The sequence below is a fragment of the Anguilla anguilla genome, chromosome 11 (assembly GCF_013347855.1).
Source record: "Anguilla anguilla isolate fAngAng1 chromosome 11, fAngAng1.pri, whole genome shotgun sequence".
Lineage (NCBI taxonomy): Eukaryota > Metazoa > Chordata > Actinopteri > Anguilliformes > Anguillidae > Anguilla > Anguilla anguilla.
Window position 1 is genome coordinate 11,360,365 of NC_049211.1, and position 25,561 is coordinate 11,385,925.

The 25,561-nt window shown below is 49.4% G+C and overlaps 1 protein-coding gene across 1 annotated transcript; it reads left to right on the forward strand.

Moving 5' to 3' along the window:
* Positions 1 to 3,854: 3,854 nt before the first annotated feature.
* rimkla (ribosomal modification protein rimK-like family member A) lies at positions 3,855 to 25,441 on the forward strand. The gene is made up of 5 exons (XM_035382592.1): positions 3,855 to 4,754; positions 14,157 to 14,387; positions 15,867 to 15,953; positions 18,475 to 18,678; positions 21,110 to 25,441. Exons 1-5 carry the CDS (start codon positions 4,592 to 4,594, stop codon positions 21,586 to 21,588), a joined length of 1,164 nt encoding a protein of 387 aa, XP_035238483.1. The 5' UTR covers positions 3,855 to 4,591; the 3' UTR covers positions 21,589 to 25,441.
* Positions 25,442 to 25,561: the final 120 nt, after the last annotated feature.

Genomic DNA, 25,561 nt, shown 5'->3' on the forward strand with positions numbered 1-25,561 from the left:
GAACTGGCCACCAGAGTCCTGACCTTAACCCCATTGAAAGTCTTTGGGATGTGCTGGAGAAGACTTTACGGAGTGGTTCGACTCTCCTGTCGTCAATACAAGATCTCGGCCAAAAATTAATGCAATTCTGGACGGAAATAAATGTGACGTTGAATAAGGTTGTCGAAACAATGCCACAATGAATGCGCGCCGTAATCAAAGCTAAAGGCGGTCCAACGAAATATTAGTGTGTGACTTTCTTTTTTCATACCACTATGCCACCAATTTAAACATAACTTGTGGCCTGTGGATTTAAAAGAAAAAAGAAAAAAAAAACCCTGTGACAGCACACCCACACACAAGCCTACACCTTTCTGATGCGATACTATCCCAGTTATGGAATTTTTATCGTTATCTGCAGTTAACTTTCTCAGTGACTCATTGAGGGTGGGATCCTCATTTGCAACGGTGTCAAGGTACAATAAAACTAAAGGAGAAAAATAATACATTAGAGAAGAGGAGTAATGACAGGCATCTGTTGAAATGGTTACAATTCAAATGAACAAGATTCAAGATCAAGATCAAAAATATCCCTGTGTTACAACAGAACCAAGCTTCAGTGTTTTTTTGCTGTTCCTTCCTGGTATGAGTGGCAGAGAATTTAAAAGCTGTTCCAAGTTCAGAGTTAACTTGAGGTACATGGAGCATTAGGCAGTCCTGAGAGCATGTTTAATGATTTCCAGTATTCCAAACCAAGAGTGATGACCGAGAGTTTACAGAGAAGGGCTTTATATGCATAGAAAGCCTGTTTTTTGTGATGCTGGTCATAGATGCAGTATCATCTGCATTTTAAAAAATGATGCCTTGTCATTACCTCCTTTTTTTCCCTTCTCACAGGTCCCGAAGTGATGTGACTACTTGCACTGACTGGGGAGCACCCATTATGTGGGATGGGATGTTTGATCCTGACATCTACGACGAGCATCACAAAAAAATGGGCAGCACTGTTGCACTGACGGTATTCGCCATTGGGAGATTAGCATTAATTGTGAGAGTGATGGGGTTGTCTGCACTGACAGAGTGAACTGCCCCCCCCCCCCCACACAGCGCTGAATCCCATAGACAGAGTGAACTGCCCCCCCCCACATCGCTGACTCCCATAGACAGAGTGAACTGCCCCCCCACAGCGCTGACTCCCATAGACAGAGTGAACTGCCCCCCCACAGCGCTGACTCCCATAGACAGAGTGAACTGCCCCCCCCCCACCACAGTGCTGAACCCCACAGACAGAGTGAACTGCCCCCCCACAGCGCTGAATCCCATAGACAGAGTGAACTGCCCCCCCACAGCGCTGTGTAAAACTGTCACCCGTCCCATCTGAGTGCTCAGTGTAAAGCGCTCAGTCACCCGTCCCATTTGAGCGCTGTGTGAAATTTGGGAGCCCCGCTCGACCGTGCGGCTCCAGGACTAGAGCTGACCACACTGCTTTACGTCTTTCAGGCGCATTCCTTCAGTGTCTGTGCTCAGCCTGCAGGTCGTGTGAGGTAATGGGGAGATGCTCAGCCTGCAGGTCGTGTGAGGTAATGGGGAGATGCTCAGCCTGCAGGTCGTGTGAGGTAATGGGGAGATGCTCAGCCTGTAGGTCGTGTGAGGTAATGGGGAGATGCTCAGCCTGCAGGTCGTGTGAGGTAATGGGGAGATGCTCAGCCTGCAGGTAGTGTGAGGTAATGGGGAGATGCTCAGCCTGCAGGTAGGTGACTTAGGTGCATTAACTGTCTTAACTACTGCTTGTATTTTTGCATAGACTGCGTTGTTGCTGTTCTCGTTTGTGTTAGTATTAATCAGTTTATCCTTCAGGGTCCAAGTTGAACTATGCGGTTGTTCCCTGCACTTGGAACGGTACTTCTCTCTAGGGTTTTCGAAACACTTGTTCCTGGTTATGGTTATACACTTTGTTGTACGTCGCTCTGGATAAGAGCGTCTGCCAAATGCCTGTAATGTAATGTAATAAAATCAGAAAAATAACACGCTTTTCTCAAATTATCAGGCACAAATAGGCTTGTCCTAATCAGAAACAAAATGTTGATTTCTAGTCTATTCATATATATATATATATATATATATATATATATATATATATATATGTATGTATATATATATATAATTATCGAATAAATAAGGCCTGAGGTTTGTGAGTTGTGTACCGTATCAGTGCCTCTGATTACAACAGAGCTACAAACCAGTTTAGTGCATTTGTAAGTCTTATGTAAATAGCCCTGGAGTTACATCCAAGGCTATGTCTGGGTGTAGATGCAAATGTAAATCATTTTTAAAAAGTCATTTACTTAGTAAGAAATTAAAAACGCTTAAATTAAATTGGAAATGTCAGTATATTTCCCCCCAAGAGGCAATCGGATGTGAATCAGAGACGTGCCAAACATAAAAGGAGAGGAAGTCATGCTTTGTACAAAACCCACACAACTGCATGTCAAAACACGAACAACCAGATTGCTATGCGACTACTATAATAGCTACACTGTTGTTTGTATATGGATACTAGAAGTGACGTTTAGAAAGTGTCAGAATACTGCAATAACCACTAGCAGTAGAAACGCTCAAACACGACAATATTTCGTTCATCTTTCGTCTAGAATGACTCGCTTAAACTTTTAAATATTTAGCTGCCAATACTAAAGATATTCTGTGAGATTAACTTGTTCGGTGTGTACAACAGGAGCTAGTCCTCATGGTTCAGCGAATCAATTTCCAGACTAAAAACAATGATCGGCCTCATCAACCAGTGATACCGTAAAGTCAGTTAGCACTAATCCGTAGAATGCCTTTTTAATTTGTGCTGCCTTGAGCATGACGGTGTCGTGAAAATAGCAGAGACGCATTCCAGCTCAGCTCAGCTCTGCGTGGTTGACGCTGCGCAGCATCTGCCTCTCTTTTCCCCACCAACAAAGACGAAGTGGGTCAGTCAACCCACGACCGCATGGTTTCAGGCCCGTGGTCACATGATTATTCTTTCAGACGTGACGCACAATGAAAATGTATTCAAGCTAGTTCGATGCACATTAACCTGGGTGTTAGTAAGCTAACGTTAGCTAGCTGTCGGCAAAAATACATGTAAACAGCTATCGGCTTTTAAAATCAGTCGTTAGCTAACCATGTGACCACAATCCATCAATACTTCGGTATAAAGTCGTATCCATTTATTATAACAAACACAAATGCTAGCTGCCAGTTTTTCATTCTTCCCCTCCAGTTAGCACACGTCATTTTACCGGAAAAACTCGATTTGAAAGCATTACTTGCTAGATTACTAGCTAATGTCATCAGCCATGGTACTAACGACGTTACACAATCTAAAGCAAAACGAATAAAAAATTGAAACTGCAGAGACGCCATTTGGCATCTCGGAAAAATACTGTAGTTTCCAACCCTTTAAACTTGACATACGCAAATCAAACCATGCACAGCTTTGTTGAGATGCGTACTTCCTGACAAATCCAGCACCAGTACTATTTTTTCTGTCATTTCAGCATAGAGACAGAGGCGTCGGTATTCACCAAGCCTCCCGTGCCCGGTCTGAACCGGTTCGGGTGAGGCGCGGGCACGTGGCGAACCCCCCTCTTCGACACTGCATCCCCGACAAGCGCGTCCTCGCGGGTTGCAGTCCTAACAGGTGCCCTGCGTATTTTTATACAGTCTATGGTCCCCACTGGCTCGCAGCCCCGCGCGAGCCCCCACACCTTCATTATCCCGGTTGGTCGAGGGGATGCAGCGGACACTCCCTCAGACCTTCTTTGGTGCGCTGCGATTGGTCGACGTGAGAGCAGGTCCGTAGCTGCCATTGGCTGCCTTTGTTCGAGAACGCGGAGAGGTAAGAGTTGTAAACGAGGCGCGTGCTTGAAGAAATAGCGGAGGGTTAAACGTGCATCTTTTCAGCACCGACACCCGTGGATAGCAGGAGAATAGTTGCCTACCGGTAAAATCAAGCCAGACAACCGTAGGGAGGCGAAATTGCCGCTTTCAATTCGTTCATCGTCATCTCGATTTCCTAGGCTTTTCAGCCAAGGTGGCTGAAGTGTTTACAAGAAGGCGGTACGGCGTTTAGCGAAACCAGGATTTAAAATATATTGTACGAGCTTTGTTCGCCCTGTAACAGGGCTGCAAGTTATTTGCACCTGCTGAGAGCTGTTGATAGCTAGCTGGCCATCTAGCTAGCTATAAACCAGTGGCTCTCACGACTGCCTTCTAGTTTCAGATTGACGAGTTTTATTTTACTTGAGCGGGATCCTGGATCGGATGGACGGGGAATAACGGGCCGTAATTTTAGGGAAAGCTACTGGGATCGACTGTTTCATCTGTGAACAACCGATCTTTCTTGATCGCATACATCAAGAGGGAGCATTTGAAACAGGTCGGGTAGCCAGCTAACTAGTTAATTTCAACTCCATTGTTGTGCGTGTCCCGGTGTTATTCCCGTCGTTCCCCGACCACGGATCCCGCGCTCTCACAGCCTTCCCTCTGAGCCACCTCTCTTAGTCTCTCAGCTGTATTTTCGGTCATATTTTCTGTCGGTACAATTAAGTTTCATACAATAACCATGTGCTCCCGGATGTGGTTTGTAACCGACCGGCGTATCAGCCAGGAGTACCCACAGGTTCAGATTCTCCGGGCTTTAAAACAGCGATGTGCCGAGGAGGATGTTGAATTCCGCTCTCTCCTCATGGATCAGATTGTGCTTACCATCAGCGATGGGCAGCTGGGTGAGTAACGCAACACCACAGAGCTAAAATATAACCTAGCTGTGTGTATTTACGCCTAGAGTGGGTAGTGTGTGTCACAGACCGCTGGCTACCGCAGGGTAGCTACGTAACGGTTAGCTAGGAAATGTGTACACTACAATAATAATGAGGGGTTTACTGGCGCTGTCTATTCAGTGTCTTCTGTCACTTAGCTAACGTTAGCTAGCGTGCTAGTAAGCTAGTGTGACGGTGACCGCGTAACCCCATTCAAGAGAATCAAGAGAAGTTCAAAATGGGCGACCACTGTTTTTGTTTTCAAGATAGAGAGTTAGATAGCCTAGCGCTGGATAGCAAAATAGCGTGGTCGTTGGTTTGCGCTGTGTCCTATTCTAATGCTAACGAGATGTAGCAGGCAGTATAGATGTAACGTAGCTTAGTTTCACTTTTGATTCTGAGAGAACTTGCTTACGTTTTGTCCGATTAATAAATCAAAACGTGCGCTTACAAAGAGCACCGCTAGCTTGCTTGCTAAAGCCTCACTATGGGAACACCAGTGACCAGTGGAGCAGAAATAACACTGCTGCTGTCCTGCCGCTGTCCACGACACAAGCGCTGGCCTTCGCTCTAACAAAATGATGAAACGATGAATAGCGGGCTAGTTACCGAACCGTTAACGTTACCAAATGCAGTATTTAATGTAATCGGAAACAAGATCTATCTATTTATCTGCTGGTAGTGTAAAAAAACGGAATGAACGCCTGCTAGATTGTGTACAGGATGGTTACGTGCGACCCAGCGCGAAACTTAAAGCGGGAACTAGATTTATTTAGTTGAGGGGTCTTTTCAATATATCCTCAAAGCAAAAACACGCAACAGGACCAATACTCTTAGTTTTAATGTAACTGAACGAAAAATATGAACAAGTAGCTTCATATTTGTACTTAGTTATCCTCAAGAGGATGTGCCCTCACCATAAGAGGGACGAAAAAAATATTTAAATCGTAAAATTATAACATCGAATTATTTAGGTAGTTGCCATGATGTCAACGTTGTTTTGACCACTGCTTACGATGTTCTTTTTATATTATGTAAAGTACAATAGCTTGGAACTTGTCCACATGGAACACACAGACACACACAACATCTAGCATCTGAAACCATGATGGAGTTTCAATTCCATCATGCTGTGGACGGAGCACGCAAGCGAATATCCGTTAATCTCACTGCAGTTTTAGGCGAACGTAAAAATGCTGTAGTCCTGTAGCCTTTCTGATCATACGTTTTTTGTCAAATGCACCTAACACGAGCTCTAAAGAAATACCTTGTGACATACAACAACCATTTCACATGTGAGCTGTTTCATTATGACATTAAGACACAAACGTGATAAATGTTCTCATGGTGTTCAATATCTCACCGTGTTTTCCTCTCATAACCATTTTTTATATGTATTTATTTTTTGTTTTTGGTGTAACAGAAAGGCTATTACTGTATACTGGACAGCTGTTTACTGTACCTGATACCACTGTTCACACTGTAGCTGATATCAGTCCTAAAAGCTGTGTGGGTCCACTAAGAATTAGAAATATCTTTCAGAATTTACGCTCATTAAAAACTTCATTTTAGCAATTGAAGTGTCACGTGGTAACTGCATAGTTTTTTTTTTCTTTTTTTGATGCCATTTGTATTCCTGTGATGTCCTGCCTCATTGCCTCATCCAGAACCTGCACGTCACCTGTGCTGGATCCGCACTCTAGCAAAGGCGTGTTTCCAGCTTCTGCGGCTCTGCTGGGCGGCTCGCCCCGCCCCTGCAGGGGTCGTGATGGAAACCTGACAACATGGAGCGGGAGTGTCTCGTTAGCGCTGGCATGGGAAATATCTCGCCGTGTTTTTCCCTCATTTAAGAATGTGGTTTTGTTGGCAGGGCGCTTTGCACGTTTGTGAAGTGACAGTGTTTCAGGACGGGGCGGGGCACAGAATGGAATTCTGTTAGGGCCAGGTCTTGAGCCGCAGGAAATTTGCTGTGGCGCCATTTTTGTGAAAGAATGATGCATGTTTATTTATCTCAGTGTTCATTTAAAAAGAAGCCGACATGGACTCGGACGGGGGTTGGGTGGGGAGAGCAGCTTTCAAAATGGCGCTTCTCTACACAGTAGTGTAAGGCAGGGTGCTGCCTCTGGTGACCCAAGACTCGCTGTCACTATCCCAGTTGAAAAGACCTCACTGAGGATGGTAAAGACTCGCAGCTTTCCCTTCACCTGTAAGCCATACCATGTCGTTTTAACATGGATGTGACATTCCCTGCACATTCAGTATACGCAATCGTGTTTGTTTCAGTGATGGGCTGTTCTACAACACAGCGTGGTATATCGGCCTAGATCTGAGCAAGGTAGGCAGCTGTGTACACCTCAGTGTCCCATCCACTGGGGTAGGTCTCTGTCCTTTAATCCCCACTGGCCTGTATCCACATGCAAGTGCAACCGCAGTTTCGACTTCAGGGATTAGCATCCAGCGGACATTTTGACAACAGTGGATTTTGGATTACACAAGCCAGGGCGTTCTCAGTGGCTGACAGTAAACGTACAACATGCAGCACCTATGTGTCAGTGCAGCCAGGCCAGCAGTGTGTGGTCGAGGGCGGGGGAGGCTCAGGCCTGACGCGGACCCAAATCCTTTGCGCAGGGGTGCAGTGGCAGTCCCCCACCTGGGAATGAAACCTGTAACCCCCTCTCAGGCTCTCTGCAGCCTCGTGCCAGGCCGTAGGTGCCGCATCCTGAAGAGCGACCTGACAGCTTTGTGCTGCGGCAATTTAGCGCCCCTAAGTGCTAAGTCAGCCTTCTGTCAGATGGGGTGGGGGGCACGAAGGGGGGGGAGGGAGGACGTCGCAGAATCCTGCCAGGGTGCGGAGGAGAGCCGACGTGCCGCAGAACCATCGACCGCGCCGGAAACACCCCGGAATGTTCCCCATGCCAAATCCGTGAGTTGCCGGTCGGCAGCAAGGTGCAACTTCGGCGGCCCCAAAGAATTTCGCGTCCTGTGGCACGCACGCGCTCGGCGCGAGGGCCGGGGGTTCGCTGGCGCTCCCGGTGCCTCCGTGCCGGAGAGAGAGCTGGTGCACATGCTGCCATTCCACCGCGAGATGACGAATCTAACACCCTCCCATTATTAATGATCACAACAGCACATGAAAGGAGCGGTTCCGTTGCTGCCCCCGTACCCAGACTCAGCCTCACACATCTGACACGTCGGCTCCCAGCTCCCTCTCTATATTTATCAGCCGGGGGGCATAGCGAAGCGGGGAGTGTTCACCAGTGAAACACAGCAACCTCGACTGCACTGTGCTCACCATCAGGATGAACAGACCGGGCACAGCCCACGGTGCTGCGTTTAATCTGACATCCTTGCACAAGGAATCTGTACATTCCTCCTTGTGAATAATGCCAGAATATATGTGTGCGATACATGCAGGCATATGTAGTGACAGACACACTCTGGAAATAGATCCCTAATGCATAGCTTGTCTGAAACGCAACTGCTTTTTTTCTACTGAGTCTAGTCATTCTGTCTGTTTCTGGCTGGAACATGTTTGGCTTTTAAGCAAGCAGCATGCAGAGATTAATCTCATTTTGCATTTTCCACATGCCTCCTTGCCTATTTTGCTTGGAAACACCGGGTCTTTTTTAGCATTCTTGCTTTTCTCCCTGAATACAGTACGTATCATGTTTTTGTCAGTGACACCGATGCGATTTTTCTCCCCTTTTAAAGGTGTAAATGTGTGCGCTGTACTGGATTTCAGGGAGTACTGCGCTTGTGGCAGTTTGAGTTACCAGGACAATGTCCAAACCCACAGACTCGCAGTGTTTGAGAGTGCCGGGATGCATTACGTGTAAAGGAAGCTCTGCCGTGGCTCCACTTTTCTGGACGGCTCGGCCCGAGTCTGCAGCAGCTGGCCCAGGGCCAGAACAGGACTTTTCCGGATTGTTCTCCTCTTAACCAGATGCAGTCGGTACTGTCCGTTCATTTTTTCCATCCGAGTCCTGCACCATCAGGAATTCCTCTCCTCACCCCTCGTGGGCGGCGACGTGCGGCAGGGGGGTTGTACGTTGGCAGCGAACCTGCCTGTTTTAATTAGGCAATTAGATTGAGGGCGGGACAGCTGTAGGTGTGTCAACCCTGCTGGGGCTTAGTTAGAGGCTGCTGGAAAGGGCCACTGCTCCCATGGCTGAGGTCCTGGGGACACTGTCGCCTCCTGTAGCCAGATGTTCCCTGGGACGGACAGTTTGGGGATGATGTCATTGACCTGACCTGACAGGCTCCCTGTTCCTCAGGCGAGAGACCGAGCTGCAGACTCCACACTGGCACAGCAGCAGCAGGGACAGAGAGAAGGGCATACTCTCACACACACACACTCATACTCACACAATCTCACACATACACACACACACAATCTCACACACACGCACGTACACACACACACAATCTCACACACACACTCACACGAACACACTCACACGCAAGCATACACGCAGTAACAGTCACATGCTCTGCTCCTCCTCCCCCTGAGTGAAGCAGCCAGCGCATCTGGAGCTCTGCAGTCCTACGGCTCAGCCCTCAGGGCTGGCTGCAGGCTCTGGACTGCACATGTTACATCATCCAGGACACGGAAAAGCCCTCTCCGTCTTCTCTGCGTTTAACCTTCAAGAATACCACCACCGGAGAGCAGTGCTTTCCATTTAAAGCCCCGTTTCGAACCTGCCAATTAAACAGACACTCGGAACAGCCGAGAGGCTACAGCACGATGCCCAGGGACTCCTCCTCACTGCTGTCCTTTCCCCCCACGCTACCCGATTTCTGCTCAAAGCCGTTATTATCTGCTATAAAGTCTGCTGTTTATCGTTTTAATAAGGCGGTAGTGTCTTTGTTGTTGTCAGTTCAGAAACACCTAGCATGACAAGGGCTAAAAGGTGAATCATCAAAGGTTCAGTGCTGAAAACAGGATTGGTCAAATGAGGCCACCGTACATCTCTCTGCCTACGCCCATCTGTGCACAGTGCCCTAAAAACAGTGCAAACCTGAGGCGTTAAAACCTTTATTGAATTAGGTTAAACTGTGGTCTTATCTATGTGTCTAGTGTGTCAGTGACCTGGCCGGCATAGACAGCCCTACCCCCTACCCTGGCCAATCACGCGCCTTTGCTCGCTGCCTTCCTGTCTGGGACGCAGCCAGACCCTGGCATCAGATGGCTGCATGCGCTGATGGCATTGTGACATCACAGGGGAATGCACGGAATGCTGCGGCTGGACGGGATTCCCCACTCAGCAGTTATGGAACCCGTCAGCTTTGTCAGGCAGAGAAAGGATCAAAATAAAGAGCAATAGCATCCCGCGCCTCGCCAAGCCCGAATTATGAATCCGCAGTCGCCCACCTCCCTCTCGCCCCGCATTTCCTCTGCACCAGCGATCCGAGCCATCCCTGAGAAGCACCTCTGCGTGGAGACGGGCCCTGGCTGCATTACCCTGTTGTGTGATGAGGTCACCAGGACTGCAGGGTCTGTAAGAATCTCTCCTCAGACAGACAGACCAGTCGGTGATGACCCAGAGGAGAAATTCTTTCCTCTCTCTCATCCCTTTGTGGTGTTGGCTCGTGGTTTAACTTATGAAGGGGAACTAAGCCATCGCCAAACCAAGCGCGTTCGGTTGGACCATTTCTCCTTCTGGTGAGAGTGGGCTGCCCATCTGTTTTCAGAAACAGCCTGTGCTGTTCAGTGAGACTAACTCCCTGGTTCTAAGCAGGAAGGACCTTTCACTGGGGGAGGGTGCTGGAGGCACTGCTGCTGTCATTCACCTTTTTGAATTTTGAATCAAATTGCCATGACAACCAAACGCACTGGATATCTGCAAAGTGCTTGTCTGTTCCAGAAGCACAGTGCACTCAAAGATAAAGGCTTCATTACATCATGTGTACCTCAGATGTAAAAACTATAAATTGACAAACCTGGGAAAAACAGAGGAGAGTGCAGATTTGTCTGTGTCGTTTCTATACTGAATTGATCGTGCTGCAGCAAATATTTTGTGCCAGCCTAAGTGTGAGATGTGAGGGCCTTTTGGAAAAGCAAAATAATTTGATTTAGGCAGGAGTAATCTGGTACATAAGTTTGAAACAAAGGCATTGCACTGAAGGGCTTGAAATGCTTTCTGTAACAATGACCGACCTGTTTCTTCCCTCCTTTTCTATTTTTGTTTGGCTCCTAGCAAGGCTGAGAGATAAGCAAGTCCCTGTGTAATTTTGGGCAGAGGGAACAGAGCCTGAATGCAGATCCTGTAGTGAATTGATGAGCAGGAGAACAGCTTTGGGAGTATCAGGCAGAGCTGTCCCTGAGAGACAGAGAGTGAAAGAGGCTCCGCCCACCTCCCCACCCCCACCCCCACCCCCTGCTCCCTTCTGCCGCGATGCATCCTCAGATTCACCCACTCTGAAAAGATGAGGCACAATGAACGTCTCCCATACAGAAACTCGCTGTGGAACTGTGCACATTCATTCCGCGACTGTGGCTGCTGGTCATGCTGGTCTCGGGCTTTATGCAGCCAGCAGAAAGGGAGACCCCAGTGAACAATAAGTGCGGGAGGGAGATGGCGGATTGATTTCTCTCTCTCTCTCTCGATCTCTCTCTCCCCTGCTGTCTGCACATCAGCCCAGTAAATCTTGCAGATGGCTTGCGTGCGAGGCTGGCAGCAGCCAGGAGACCCGACTAGACGATCACAGATCAGCTGGGGTTTCTGCTGACGGGGGCTCTGCATCGCTTTATAGGCCTTGGTGCGCAGCGCCCTGCAGATCTGCTGCGTCAGTCTCTGCTCCAAACCGGAGCCGACAGGCGCTGACGCGCTATCCCATCAGCCCATCTGTCACCGTCGCCGAGCAGGCTTCAGCCGGTTCTCTGCAGACTGCGCTGTGCGCTCACACATACGCTAGTGCCACACTGCCAGTGCCTCCTCTTCATCTGCTGCACACACACAGATACACGCGCACACACAGACACACACACACACAGATACACGCGCACACACAGACACACACACACACACACACACACAGATACACGCAAACACACACACACACACACACACAGATACATGCGCACACACAGACACACAGACACACACACATACGCTAGTGCCACACTGCCAGTGCCTCCTCTTCATCTGCTGCACACACACAGATACACGCGCACACACAGACACACACACACACAGATACACGCGCACACACAGACACACACACACACACACACACACAGACACACACACACACACACACACACACACATACGCTAGTGCCACACTGCCAGTGCCTCCTCTTCATCTGCTGCACACACACACAGATACACACACACAGACACACAGACACACACACAGATACACACACACACACACACGCACGCTAGTGCCACACTGCCAGTGCCTCCTCTTCATCTGCTGCACACACACACAGACACACACACACACACGCACGCTAGTGCCACACTGCCAGTGCCTCCTCTTCATCTGCTGCACACACACACAGATACACACACACAGACACACAGACACACACAGATACACACACACACACAGACACACACACACACACACACACACACAGACACACAGACACACACACACACACATGCTTGTGCCACACTGCCAGTGCCTCCTCTTCATCTGCTGCACACACACACAGATACACACACACACACACAGACACACACAGATACACGCGCACACACAGACACACACACACACATACGCTAGTGCCACACTGCCAGTGCCTCCTCTTCATCTGCTGCACACACACACAGACACACACACACACACGCACGCTAGTGCCACACTGGCAGTGCCTCCTCTTCATCTGCTGCACACACACACAGATACACGCGCACACACACACACACACACACACACACACAGATACACACGCACACACAGACACACAGACACACACACATACGCTAGTGCCACACTGCCAGTGCCTCCTCTTCATCTGCTGCACACACACACAGACACACACACACACACACACACACGCACGCTAGTGCCACACTGGCAGTGCCTCCTCTTCATCTGCTGCACACACACACAGATACACGCAAACACACACACACACACACACACAGATACATGCGCACACACAGACACACAGACACACACACATACGCTAGTGCCACACTGCCAGTGCCTCCTCTTCATCTGCTGCACACACACACAGATACACGCGCACACACAGACACACACACACACAGATACACGCGCACACACAGACACACACACACACACGCACGCTTGTGCCACATTGGCAGTGCCTCCTCTTCATCTGCTGCACACACACACAGATACACGCGCACACACAGACACACACACACACACACACGCACGCTTGTGCCACATTGCCAGTCCCTCCTCTTCATCTGCTGCACAAACGCAGACACACACACGCACACACACACACACACACACACTTGTGCTACCCAGCCAGTTCCACTTCATCTGCTGCAGTTCTGTTTCAGCCTGATGAATGGTGTCCCTCTTTTACTGTACAATAGACACACAGACTCACACACACGCCCACACACACACACACACACGCACACACACACACAGGCATGGCAGTCTTTCTAAATTCAAGTAAAGAACTGCCTCTGTCGTATCATAGATTTGTAAAATGGCGTAACTGCCTGGAAATAGAATGAACACGAATGGGGAAAAATCTGCAGTCACAAGACTGCTGCTTGATGACATTAATTCTCTCTCTCTCTCTCTCTCTCACCTCTTTGGCTTGTTGCTGGGAGCGTATATTCTCTGTCCTCTCTCATCTCCCTCTGCTCTCTCCATCCATTCCCCTCTCTCCTCTTGCCATCTCTCCATCCCCCCTCCTTTTCCCCTGCCTCCCTCTACCTTACTCTCTCCCTTTCACATTTTCCTTCCTTCTTTTCTCCCTTCTTCTGTCCCCCCCCTCCTCCCCGGTGCCTGTGCTGGATGTGGGCCCGTCCAGGCTGTGCGCATGTGCGTGGGCAGGGTGCGAATGAATAGGCAGAAAGGCGTCCAAGATGCACCAGACTGCTGCAGCTTGGACACGAACGCGTGCCGTGACCCCAAACCAGCCCCCCCCCCCCCTCCCCTCCCCCCTCCCCCTTTACTGCTGCTGTAGCTGGGAGTGCTGCAGAACAGTGCTCGCTGAAAGCACTGCGTCTGGCTCTCAGACACACAGCTGAACTGCAGCACACAGGGAACGCCCATCACCGCCCCCCCCCCACACACATCTAACCACCTCTTCCTTTCAGATATTTGAAATGCAAATACCTTCATTGCAGTGATATGGGAGTAGTGCCTGCAGGGCTTTTTGCACACGACATGTAAATAGGCGGCCCTGTCCCCTGTTTATGCGCAGGGCTGCGCGTGGAGCAGGAGGTGGTGACCTCCTACCCCCAGGTGGCTGTGGTGAGGGTCCCCACGCCCTGGGTGCAGTCGGACAGTGACATCACCGTGCTGCGCCACCTGGAGAAGCTGGGCTGCCGGCTGGTGAACCGGCCCCAGGCCATCCTCAACTGCGTCAACAAGTTCTGGACCTTCCAGGAGCTGGCCGGCCACGGGGTTCCCCTCCCCGACACCTTCTCCTACGGTGAGCTGAGAGGAGCGGGACCGCGTCACTGCCACGTACTCTCAGCGAGCCGTAAATCCCATAAGGCACACGTATACACGCACATGCGCACACGCACACACACATACATACACACACATGCACACACACAGCCATACACACACTCACTAGCGTTGGAGTATCGAGCCACAAAATCAATTACTTCACAGACTGTTCCACTGAGCAGTTGCTTGGATCAGTGGAAAAAATAAAAAAAATGATCAGCATTTATGAAGGCTGGCACACAAACCCTGTACATGAAAGATTAATTGACACTCACTTTTTCCCGCCTGAGTGTGTGTATGAATGCACATGCAGGAAGTCATATGTTAACATCTCAGCGCCACCTCTGCTGCACACACAACTGTGTGCCACGTGACTCATATTCCAGCCTCTGCCCTGACCCAGCTGCTGTAACATTTCATCCGTTCTGCAACGGATGACGATCTGTTTTGTCTTAATCTGAGGACGTGGGCTGTTTCTGTGCTTCTAATCCACCTGGGATGAACTGTAACGCAGAAGAAGGCAGGTCCGCTCGCACGCATAACCCCTGCGGCTGTCTAATCTGCCCAGGAAGTTGCAGCGTGATTGAAATATTTTGTTATTTGCAGCGGTGCAAGCCGCTGCACGCTCTGTGAAACGTAAGCGAGCTCAGGCTAGCCTGTAGCCAGGCAGCGCTGCTTATGTAACGGCCCCTCCCCCCTGCGGGACGAGGGCTCTGCTGCTTTTCCCATTAAAACGCGGCAGCGGCGGCCCCGCGCTGGCTGTGACGTGGGCCCGCCCCCGGCCCGGCCCGGCCCAGCCCGCCCCCTGACATCGCACTGCAGACTCCAGCGTTTGGGAGGAGGCGTGAAAGGAGGAGATCATCTGCACAGGGCACATGCAGCCAGACCAGATGGGGGGAAAAAAAGAAAAGGCACAATCCCTTTTTCTTGGATGCAGAAACAGAGAAGTTTTTCGGCAGAAATTTCCGCATGGGGACGCCTCCCTGGTGAACGAGGCCAAACAGAGAGTCTGAGCACATCTCACTGCTTAACCCAAGCTGTGAGTTTGGGCCAGTTACCAGCGGCAGCCTGAGGACACTGAGTATATCTGAGTCACATCATTAGTTACCTGCCTCCCCCTCTGAAAACACACAAACACACACACACATACGTAAGCACACACACGTGCGCACGCATGCACACATGCACACACTCCTTGACAGTGGAAACCACCTGTAAATACACTGAATCCCTGCTGCGATGGACAGTAGAGCTCACTGGTTAGCACAAAAACCATAATGCTGTACTTATGCCTTCCTTTTGATTGAACATATCCACCAAGGGGACTCCTGGGAACCTGAAAGTCCTGTGTGTGTGTGTGTGTGTGTGTGTGTGTGTGTGTGTGTGTGTGTGTGTGACCTTGTGTCTGTATAGCTACGTGCTGCAGGTGGATGATTTATTTGGCCTGTATTTACAGGAGGACATGAGAACTTCCGCAAGATGATTGACGAGGCGGAACCCCTAGGCTACCCTGTAGTGGTGAAGAACGCACGTGGTCACAGAGGTCAGTGAGACTGCAGAGATACCCTCACTAACTGCTGATCACAACAGGGCATCCCATTCACATCCTCACTAACTGCTGATCACAACAGGGCATCCCATTCACATCCTCACTAACTCCTGAGGACACCAAGTCATCCCATTCACATCCTCACTACCTCCTGAGGACACCAAGTCATCCCATTCACATCCTCACTCACTCCTGAGGACACCAAGTCATCCCATTCACATCCTCACTACCTCCTGAGGGCACGGATCATCCCATTCACATCCTCACTACCTCCTGAGGACACCAAGTCATCCCATTCACATCCTCACTAACTCCTGAGGACACCAAGTCATCCCATTCACATCCTCACTAACTCCTGAGGACCTCAACCATCCCATTCACTCCTCACTCCTGAGGACCCCAACCATCTCATTCACATCCTCACTCACTCCTGAGGACCCCAACCATCCCATTCACATCCTCACTCACACCTGAGGACACCAGACCATCCCATTCACATCCTCACTCACACCTGAGGACACCAGACCATCCCATTCACATCCTCACTCACTCCTGAGGACACAGATCATCCCATTCACAACCTCACTAACTCCATAAGGTCCTTGCATTGACGTTACAGAGCAGAATAACATGCATTTCCTTCCTGTTATTGATTTCATATTTTTACAGGGGCCACATGAGCTCATCCATCTATTTTTAAACCGCTTATTCCTTGTCAGGGTGAGGGGGAGAGGGGGTTGATCCTATCCCAGTATGCAGTGGGTGAGAGGGAGGAATACACCCTGGACAGGTTGCCAATCCATCATAGGGCCCACACACCATTCACTGACGCCTTCATACATACGGGCAATTCAGAGTCTCAGAGTGGCCTACAGTGAGGCGACAGTACTGTTCTCTGCACTATTGTGCTTCCCCATGGGAGCTCATCATTATTTATAATGTTCCCTGGAAAAGAGAACAGCTGTCTAAAGAACATGGGGGAGCTCGCATTTGGCTGGATGCACAACGCTCGGCGCGTCTGTAAAACTGCCTTGTAAATTTGAATCACTTGGATGTACGCTCTGCTCCTGCAAAGAGGAACTACAGTAAGGTTCTCAGAGGGGACAGCGCATGCTAGCTCTCTCTCGTTCGGTCAGACAGGATTTTTGGCCGCTCTTGAGCTGAATTTTGGAGCGTGGGAGTGGTTCATATTGTTCGCATCGCTGTAGAGGGAAACAGATTTGGAAACTTGAGCCCAGCTGTGGTCTGAGGTTTGCCTGCTAGTTGCTAGCTGGAATGAAGGTTGCGTTAATGTGCAGTAAGACAGGACACAGCCATGAGCTACAGCTGCTTCTGCTGGCTGGATTGAGGGAAAGCAGCATGTGCATACTGAGCTGTGGTTGTATGATTGTAGTTACATTCACGCTTAAGGCATGTGGCAGAGTGAGCTAGCTTACATACTTTACCTATAATCCGTTTATGCAGCTGAGTAGCCAGTTACTAGAACAATTCAGGTTAAATACTTTCCTCAAGAGTACAACGGCAGTGTCCCACCCAGGAATCAAACATACAAGCCCAGTTCCCTAAACCGTATGCTACACTGCCGCATGTTTACAGCAGGGTTTGCACTGTCATTTTGATTTAGCTGTAAATGAAAGAGAATATTGCAAATTAATTACTATTTTAATTATTGCTTATTATTTTGTTGGAGAATTTTGGGACCCCCCCCGGGACCCCCCCCCCCCCTTCCATTTGGAAATAGCTATTGTGTTGCACTTTCATACGACTGTGATCCCTGGGGGGGCTCGGGAGGGTGGGGGAGGGGCGTATTTAAGACCATAGATCCATCTGTGAGCCAGTGGCTGCTTTCCTCGCTGACAGCTGCTAACCTGCAGGTGCCTGTAGGGTAACTAGGGGGCGCTGGTGCTGCGGTAACCTGAGGATCCCTGGCAGACACTCAGTCATAGTCAACAAATGACATCACCCAGACTCAGGCTGGAGATGTCTGGTCTATAGGGCCCTGCTTCTGTGCCGAGTGCCCCCGCAGCCTGTGCGTTTTACACAGCACGCATTACCCATGAGCCTTTGCCCTTTCACACGGCTCACAGCGGGCTGCCCAGCGTGCCCTCTGCTCCGCCAGCGCTGACCTGTGGAGGGGGCGGGGCCTGCTCACAAGCGCCATGAGCGTGGTAATTAAAAGCCCCTGCGCTGGAATGTTTTTCTGGCCGGTGTGAAAGGCACGTCCCCCGCCCCTGCCGGGCGTTTCGCTGCCCAGCGGAGAAAAGGGGGGGGCGGGGGTTAAAGGGGGCAGCATCCAGACGGGCCTGCTCTTCTGTCAGCTGCTCAGAGAGGCGGCTCGGGCAGAACCGGGCCATGGAGCAGAATGAGAGGAAGAGCTCGGGTAGATAACAGACATGGCAGAACGGCAGCCACTAAGCCACAGGGCTTATCTCTCTCTGTCACGGTCTGTCTGTCCCTCACACGTCCCTTACGTCTCTGTGTTATTCCCGCTCTCCCTCCCTCCCTCCCTCCCCAGGTAAGGCCGTGTTCCTGGCCCGGGACAAGCATCACCTCTCAGACCTCAGCCACCTGATCCGGCACGACGCGCCCTACCTCTTCCAGGAGTACGTGAAGGAGTCCCACGGCAGGGACGTGCGGGTGGTGCTGGTGGGGGGGCGCGTCATCGGCTCCATGCTGCGCTGCTCCACCGACGGCCGTATGCAGAGCAACTGCTCCCTGGGTGAGTGACCCGGGGAGGGGGTGGGGCGGGGTGGGGCGGGGGGATGGTAATGAGGGAAATCTGTTATGTGCACTGTGTTACAGCACAGCGTGTGATAGTGCTGTGTTACAGCCCAGTGTTTAAGAGCGCAGTGTGTGATGGTCCTCTGTGTTACAGCACAGTGTTTAAGAGCGCAGTGTGTGATGGTGCTCTGTGTTACAGTGTGGTCTATAAGAGCGCAGTGTGTGATGGTGCTCTGTGTTACAGTGTGGTCTGTAAGAGCGCAGTGTGTGATGGTGCTCTGTGTTACAGTGTGGTCTATAAGAGCGCAGTGTGTGATGGTGCTCTGTGTTACAGTGTGGTCTGTAAGAGCGCAGTGTGTGATGGTGCTCTGTGTTACAGTGTGGTCTATAAGAGTGCAGTGTGTGATGGTGCTCTGTGTTACAGTGTGGTGCTTTAGAGCGCAGTGTGTGATGGTGCTCTGTGTTACAGTGTGGTCTATAAGAGTGCAGTGTGTGATGGTGCACTGTGTTAGTGTGGTCTATAAGAGCGCAGTGTGTGATGGTGCTCTGTGTTACAGCACAGTGTTTTAGAGCGCAGTGCGTGATGGTGCTCTGTGTTACAGCTTAGTGTTTAAGAGCGCAGTGTGTGATGGTGCTCGGTGTTACAGTGTGGTCTGTAAAAGCGCAGTGTGTGATGGTGCTCTGTGTTACAGTGTGGTCTATAAGAGCACAGTGTGTGATGGTGCTCTGTATTACAGTGTGGTGTTTTAGAGCGCAGTGTGTGATGGTGCTCCGTGTTACAGTGTGGTCTATAAGAGCACAGTGTGTGACGGTGCTCTGTGTTACAGTGTGGTGTTTTAGAGCGCAGTGTGTGATGGTGCTCTGTGTTACAGGGTGGTCTATAAGAGCGCAGTGTGTAATGGTGCGCTGTGTTAGGGTGGTCTGTAAGAGCGCAGTGTGTGATGGTGCTCTGTGTTACAGCGCAGTGTTTTAGAGCGCAGTGTGTGATGGTGCTCTGTGTTACAGCTTAGTGTTTAAGAGCGCAGTGTGTGTGATGGTGCTCTGTGTTATATCACAGTGTGTGATGGTGCTCTGTGTTACATCTTAGTGTTTAAGAGCGCAGTGTGTGATGGTGCCCTGTATTACAGCACAGTGTTTTAGAGCGCAGTGTGTGATGGTGCTCTGTGTTACAGCACAGTGTTTAAGAGGGCAGTGTGTGATGGTGCTCCGTGTCACAGCTTAGTGTTTAAGAGCGCAGTGTGTGTGATGGTGCTCTGTGTTACATCACAGTGTGAGCTGGTGCTCTGTGTTACATCTTAGTGTTTAAGAGCGCAGTGTGTGAAGGTGCTCTGTGTTACAGCAGTGTTTAAGAGCGCAGTGTGTGATGTTGCTCTGTGTTACAGCAGTGTTTAAGACCGCAGTGTGTGAAGGTGCTCTGTGCTACAACGCAATGTTTAAGAGCACAGTGTGTGATGGTGCTCTGTGCTACAGCACAGTGTTTAAGAGCTCAGTGTGTGATGGGTCTCTGTGTTACAGCACAGTGTGTGATGCTGCTGTGTTACAGGACAGTGTTTAAGAGCGCAGTATGTGATGGTGCTCTGTGTTACAGCACAATGTGTGATGGTCCCCTGTGTTACAGTGCAGTGTTTAAGAGTGCAGTATGTGAAGGTGCTCTGTGCTACAGCACAGTGTTTAAGAGCACAGTGTGTGATGGTGCTTTGTGCTACAGCACAGTGTTTAAGAGTGCAGTGTGTGAAGGTTCTCTGTGCAACAGCACAGTGTTTAAGAGCACAGTGTGTGATGGTGCTCTGTATTACAGCACAGTGTGTGATGGTGCTCTGTGTTACAGCGCAGTGTGTGATGGTCCCCTGTGTTACAGCGCAGTGTTTAAGAGTGCAGTATGTGATGGTGCTCTGTGCTACAGTAGTGTTTAAGAGCGCAGATTGTGAAGGTGCTCTGTGCTACAGCACAGTGTTTAAGAGTGCAGTGTGTGAAGGTTCTCTGTGCTACAGCACAGTGTTTAAGAGCACAGTGTGTGATGGTGATTTGTGCTACAGTACAGTGTTTAAGAGCTCAGTGTGTGATGGGTCTCTGTGTTACAGCACAGTGTGTGATGCTGCTGTGTTACAGGACAGTGTTTAAGAGCGCAGTATGTGATGGTGCTCTGTGTTACAGCACAGTGTGTGATGGTCCCCTGTGTTACAGCGCAGTGTTTAAGAGTGCAGTATGTGATGGTGCTCTATGCTACAGTAGTGTTTAAGAGCGCAGAGTGTGAAGGTGCTCTGTGCTACAGCACAGTGTTTAAGAGCACAGTGTGTGATGGTGCTCTGTATTACAGCACAGTGTGTGATGGTGCTCTGTGTTACAGCGCAGTGTGTGATGGTCCCCTGTGTTACAGTGCAGTGTTCAAGAGCGCAGTATGTGATGGTGCTCCACGGTGCCCCCTGCAGGTGGTGTGGGGATGATGTGCCCCCTGAGTGAACAGGGCAAGCAGCTGGCAGTGCAGGTGTCCAACATCCTGGGCATGGACGTGTGTGGCATCGACCTGCTGCAGCTCAACAACGGCTCGTTCGTGGTGTGCGAGGCCAACGCCAACGTGGGCTTCATCGCCTTCGACCAGGCGTGCGGCATGGACGTGGCGGGCATCGTGGCCGACTACGCCCTCTCCCTGCTGCCCAGCCGCCTCACCCGCAAGATGTCGTTGCTGTCGGTGGTGTCCAGCGCCAGCGAGACCAGCAGCGAGCCCGAGGTGTGCCCGCCGCCCAGCGCCTTGCCGGAGGCCGTCTGCACCATGAGCGTGGGCTCCACGTCCAGCGAGAGCGACCCGGAGCTGGCCGAGTCCCGCGACGCCCCGCCCCCCGCCCTGCCCGACCCCGCCTACAACATCAACACCCTTCTCGCCAATGAAATCAAACTATTGACTGAGTGAGCTGGAATGCAGCCATGCGCACACACACATACGCGCGCTTACACACACACACACACACACACTCAAAGATGCTTGCACAAGCACTCATAACTGATACAAATAAACATACAGAACTTCAAAAATACATAAAACACATTAGCATGAACACACACACACACTCAGCAGATACACGCACACACCTTCTCGTACTAACTTGCCTGTAAACACATTGGAGGTCAGAGGCTGCTCCCCTGAGGGCTGAAGGGCCCGTGCAAAGCTGGCGGCGTAGCGCGGTGGCAGGACTCTGGCGCGTAGGCTAACATAACTAGCTTCCTTTCCTTTTTTGAGACTGCATGGGAGAATGCGCAGGAGAGCCGACCACCAGCACTGAGCCTCTCGCCGCTGCAGCAGCTTAACGGCTTCTCGTCTCAAAGCTACTTGAATTGGAATGGCTAACCGCATACTACGGTACCGCGATGGGAAAAAACACCGTCGCGCTAAATGGATCTTAGACCCCCCTGGACACCCCCCCCCCCTTTCCCCCGCTGATACACAAACTAACCAGGCTCCGCTTTAAGTGAAATTAAGTGTTTTTGCGAATGTTTGGCTACGTGAAGGAAAAACATTTGGTGAACCCGCACATCGAAGCTGACTGACCGGACCGCTGGCTGTTGTCTAGGTGGGTTTTGGGAACGGGACGGGGCGCACGGTGTTCCAGCTGATAACCAGAGGCCGGGCCCACCTGTAGCAGAATATGCGCCCCCTCCCGCTTCGGAGACCCCAAAAAAGGCCAGTCGTGCCAGAACAAAAAAAGCATTGATCCGTTTCTCCTGTGCTGTAACAATCCTTCCTTTCAGTTCCTCAGCCATCAGACACCCTACCAACACGCCATTCCCTTATTTTAACAAAAGCACCTTAAAGAAACATTGAGGATTCACGTAAACCGAAAAATGTTCTCTCGGGTAGAGAGCTGTACCCCAAGATGGACTACATAGTTATACCGAGATATATCAAGAGCAATTGCTCCTTTTACTACATCAACATGCCTCAGAATTACTTCACTGCCATATCAAAAAAATAAAAGTCTGCTTAGCATTTCAGCCATACATATCAGACTGATTCAATTGTAAATCTTTTTCATTGATTTTATCTATACCTCAGGCATGTGAAGGGTTGATATATTTCCTCACATGCAAATGAATTGACAGTGTTCCTGGTAGTGGTCATCACTTTTTACCGTTTCCGAACCATCGTTTAAATCTCGCCAGCATTTTTATCCATTTATAATTCTGACGCCATCGTTCTCATCAGCAACATCTAGCCTTACACCACACAGATTTTAAACTTTTCAAGTATCAACTGAACGGGATGCTATGTTTTTAGTGAAGTTGGCCCATTGTAGTTATTAGCTTAATTGTACAACTGACAGATGAACTTAACATATTTTTTTTTTGCTCATTAAAAAGCAATGCAAATGGAAATAGGCTTTTGTTAAATTTAAATTGTTCATTTACGCACAACTGTTCCGGTTCAATTTCGCACCGAAAATTTGCCCGGGGTTTGTGGCGACCCAAAAGCCCTCGCCGTGAACCCCGAGGGACAGCGTTCCAGCCCTCAGACTTCCGTAACTCCCCATCGCCTTCCGGGTCAGGAGTGCCAGACAGCAGGGGTGAGGTGCGCTAGTTAGCCTCGGCTCGCTAACGTTCAGCAGCCCCCCTCTACATAGCACAGATTACAGACGCCAGCAGAGTCTATGGAACAAGCACAACCAGTTGCTCGTTTGTGTCACTTCATGACCTCTCAATTCTCCGTGGATTATAGCCTGCAGAGCCCGGTGTGCTTTCTCATGTGCAGAGGACTTCCTGGTTATGCAGTTGAGTTACTGAGTAAACTCAGGGAAGCAGCCTGGATCTCAGCTCCGCCCCCCCCCCCCCCCTTCAGAGGCATGTGACACATATCCATCCTAGCTAGAGATCTGCCTAAAAATGTGTATTGACAAGCAAACATACAACAACAACAAAAAAGAAAAAAGAAGAAAAACATTTTAAGCTATGAAAAAGACGCGGTGTACCATTAAGGTTAACTTGCACTTATTTTTCCTTGCTTGTTTTATAATGTTCTTTATTCTTTAATTTATCGTATACTTTTTTCTCTTTTTTTTTTTTAAAAGGAAAAAAATGGTTTGTGTGCACTAATCTGTCTCAATAAAGAGACCGCTGTGAAGCTTGGTTACTGTGGGAAGATTTACTAACAGTTCTGGAATGGAGACAGCAGGTCCACTCAAGGGAAATGGCCGCCCCTTTCAGAAAGCTAATCAGCAGCCACACTCCTGTCTTGGAACAGCCGTGTAACATTTACAGTTTACTGTGATGTGTTCAATTTGTTTTAGCTTATGCGAGGTTTCATCAGAAAGAAAAAAAAAAACTGTGAATAACTGATGACTGGGGAGGACAGAGCAGCAGCGACCCCCCCCCCCCCCATAGCCGTTTCCTCATTGGTCCGGTCGCTTCTGCACATGCCTTCTGTTGCGTTTCCCGCTTGTCTCAGGCGCAGTCTGAACGATTCCCCGTTCAGGCCGCCCGCTGTGTTCCTGTCGTTCACGGACGTTGTGTGTCCCCCCCCCCCCCCCCCCCATCACAAGCGCTCCTCCAGGAATCCTTCTGGAGATTAGCTTTACAGAAATCTCATTCCTGAAATGCTACCTTTTCATTCTTTTGGCAGGTGCGCAACTCATCTAATGTTCTTGTTTGTCTAGATTTAACCACCTTGAGAGGGGATGGTTACCTCTAGAATGATTAGTATTATACAGTATGTGTGAAGCAGCAAAAACATGCAATTGGTAAGTAAGGGTCAAAGTGCAACTAATGCAGTGGAAAGAAAATGTCCCATCCAGTATTGCACCAGTTTACAACTTAACCAAGGTCACAGGCAAAGTTTGATGCAACATAAAGGAATGTGGTTTTTTTATTTCTGAACTATCGTGAAGGTAACCATAACCATTAGTTTCAAAAGCCTTACAAACCACAACCTCTGCACAGTCGTTGAAAAGGGAATTTTTTTTTTAGATGGAGCTGGATGTGGGTGTAACATCTTCAGCCATTTCCCATCTAAACCATTTGAAGTGATAATCTCATTCTGAATGCCAAAAAAACAAGCATTTTTGTATTATTTATTAACAAAACCTGTCATGTTGTTTTTACACTTGATCAGAACTGCTCTGACTAATTATATAACAGCTATTGCTGTTGAATGGGTCGGCCCAGGTATCTACGAATGTTTAGATACTGCATTTGAAAGTTCCGCTAGGCCATTTCACATGTGCTACTATTAGCATGAGGTACACTTTAGGGTAAATATTGATAGATGGATATCCAGAGATGTATTTATACTTTATTTTTTCCATTCTGACTGTATTTAAAGTGGTACTTTTCTTTATATGAAAAGGGATGGAACGCCACTCCAGAAGAGAACGTGACAATGCATTCCACTTGCTTTCTGAACGTAAGCCTTTACACGGTTAACACCAACTCACCGAAGTTTAGAAAAACAAGTACAGCAAGTTCCATTTTGATTTTGCACAAGACCGGGCGTCTCCCACCGAATGAAAGGGAAAGGAAAGGGGCTGTCCTGTTAGTCCTGGGGACTTGCTGTGTGGGCGACGCATCCAATTCACAGGTACTTGTTGTTCCACACTTTTGTGTAAAGGAATCAGATATAATTAATTTCCCATGTACTGTTAAGACCTCTGACAGTGTGATGTACTGGATTCCACCTCTGGTTTTATTTTATAAATTACTGTGTGCTGAATGATGTAAATACACCCCTCTTTTTTAGAGTAAAATAAAAATGAGTCATTCCGATGACATCAAAAGGAGGACGATGCGTTTTGCTTTCTCATTTCAAGCTTGTCCACGCGTAATATGGCCAAGTGGAGAAATGGATCAATGTCACTTCATTCAAAGTCCAGTGCTTGGTGAAGTCACCACACGTTGAC